The sequence below is a fragment of the Chlorella variabilis genome (assembly GCF_000147415.1).
Source record: "Chlorella variabilis unplaced genomic scaffold CHLNCscaffold_3, whole genome shotgun sequence".
Taxonomy (NCBI): domain Eukaryota; kingdom Viridiplantae; phylum Chlorophyta; class Trebouxiophyceae; order Chlorellales; family Chlorellaceae; genus Chlorella; species Chlorella variabilis.
Genome location: NW_005435085.1, coordinates 2,410,579 through 2,412,339, shown reverse-complemented (window position 1 = coordinate 2,412,339; position 1,761 = coordinate 2,410,579). Strand labels below are relative to the sequence as shown.

Sequence of the window (1,761 nt, the reverse complement as noted above, 5' to 3'; positions counted from 1 at the left end):
GTTTGGGCAGCGCGAGACCTACCTGGATGCAGTACGGCGTCGGCAGGACCGCGAGGCGCTGGCGCAGCTGCGCACCGGGTCGCATTGGGGCGCGGAAGAGACCGGCCGCTGGACGCGGCGCCCCCAAGAGCAGCGAGTCTGCCCCCACTGCCACGACGGCATTGAAGATGCCCCCCACATGCTGCTCACCTGCCCCCTTTACGCCCCGCTGCGCCTCAACTTTCCTGACCTGTTTGCTGAGCCCCATCCTCCCCACCGCTTCCTCCGCCAGAAACCGTGCCGCCTCGCCGCCTTTGCTGCCGCCTGTCACCAGCGCTGGCTGACCGCCACCGTTGCGCTGCCTGCAGTCCCGCCCTGAACCCCCACTCTCATGTCCACCCCCTTTGCTCTTACCGCACCACACCTGCTCCACGACATGCAGTACTGTCTGCCCGCTCACACACTAAACGCTCGGTGACCTGTCAGTTGGCCTGTCCTGCCTGTTGTTCTACTGCTTCATCCCTCCTTGCTCGAACAACAAAGTCTGTGATGCAAGTGTCCTTCCAGGCGCGCATGCTGGACCAGTTTGGGCGGCGGCTGGTGTTCATGGACGCCACGTTTGGCGTCAACAAATACGGCTACCCACTCTACGCGTTGGTGGTGAGCCTGCAGCCTAGCAGCCTAGCAGCCAGGCTGGGTTGTGTATGCAGCCACACCGGCGCGCACCAGGGCTGTAGCACCCTCACCTGATCCTGGTACTTGCAGGTGCAAGATGAGAGCGGGCGCGGGGTGCCGGTCAGCTTCATGGTGTGCAGCTCGGATACGGCGGAGGTGGTGGAGCACTTCCTGCGCACATCGATGGAAGGGGTGAGTGCCAGAGGATAGAGGGATGCGCTGGGCAGGCACCAGTCCGCTGCCAGCCCCGCTGCCTGCCCTGCTGCCCTCATGCTGTCACCCCCGCCTCCCAAACCACCAATGAGCAGGCACAGGCGGCAGGGGATGGCACCTTCAAGTACAAGTCCATCATGATCGACAAGTCGAAGACGGAGATTGCAGCGGTGGACCAGCTGGTGTCCACCTGGCATGCCGAAGGATACCTGCTCGGCTACTTCCACTTCCTGCAAGATTGGGAACGCTTCCTCAGCAGCGGCGACGCGGGTGTGCCTAAGGCTGAGCGGCACCGCATCATGCTGGCGCTGGCTCGCCTAGCCCACATGCAAGACCAAGCGCCGTTCAAACAAGAGGTGGGCAGCAACGCAGCGCATGGCCAGCAATCTACAACTGCTCACCCACGCACTACTTGCATGCGCCACTGCCCTGCGCCCTGCAGCTGGCCTTCTTCATCTTGAGCAACAGCCAGCAGCACCTCCCGGTGGCGCAGCGCATGCACAGCAGCTGGGTGCCGTGCGCCGAGAAGTGGGCGTGGTGGGGGCGGCTGGACGTGCTGGACCTGCAGTGCAACACAAACAACCTCGGGGAGCGCAATTTTGGCCTCATCAAGTACACCGACCTGGAGCGCAGGGCGCAGCTGACGCTGCACGAGCTGCTGCTGGCGCTGCTGACAAAGACAGTGCCCCGCAACATCCAGAACCGCGCCCACATGCTGGCGGGGCGGGTGACCAGCAACCAGCAGCAGCGCGAGCAAAGGGCAGCACTGTGGGTGCAAAAGCTGGTGGAACGCGGTGCGGTGGTGCCAGCAGCGGATAGCAGCACCCCAGGGCTCACGCTGGTGCAGCAAGGAGAAGATGCGCCGCCCGTGCACTCGTGTGTGGGCGATCTCAG

The 1,761-nt window shown here is 64.1% G+C and overlaps 1 protein-coding gene across 1 annotated transcript in view; it reads left to right on the top strand.

Annotated features, from left to right (window-relative positions):
- Positions 1-528: 528 nt before the first annotated feature.
- Positions 529-1,761, top strand: part of CHLNCDRAFT_50501 (hypothetical protein) — a gene marked incomplete at both ends in the record, with an annotated part of 2,053 nt that continues 820 nt past the window's right edge. The window contains 4 exons of the mRNA XM_005850994.1: positions 529-639; positions 745-846; positions 963-1,223; positions 1,310-1,651. Coding sequence (XP_005851056.1) covers positions 529-639; positions 745-846; positions 963-1,223; positions 1,310-1,651 — 816 coding nt within the window. The remainder of the gene's footprint in view (positions 640-744; positions 847-962; positions 1,224-1,309; positions 1,652-1,761) is intronic.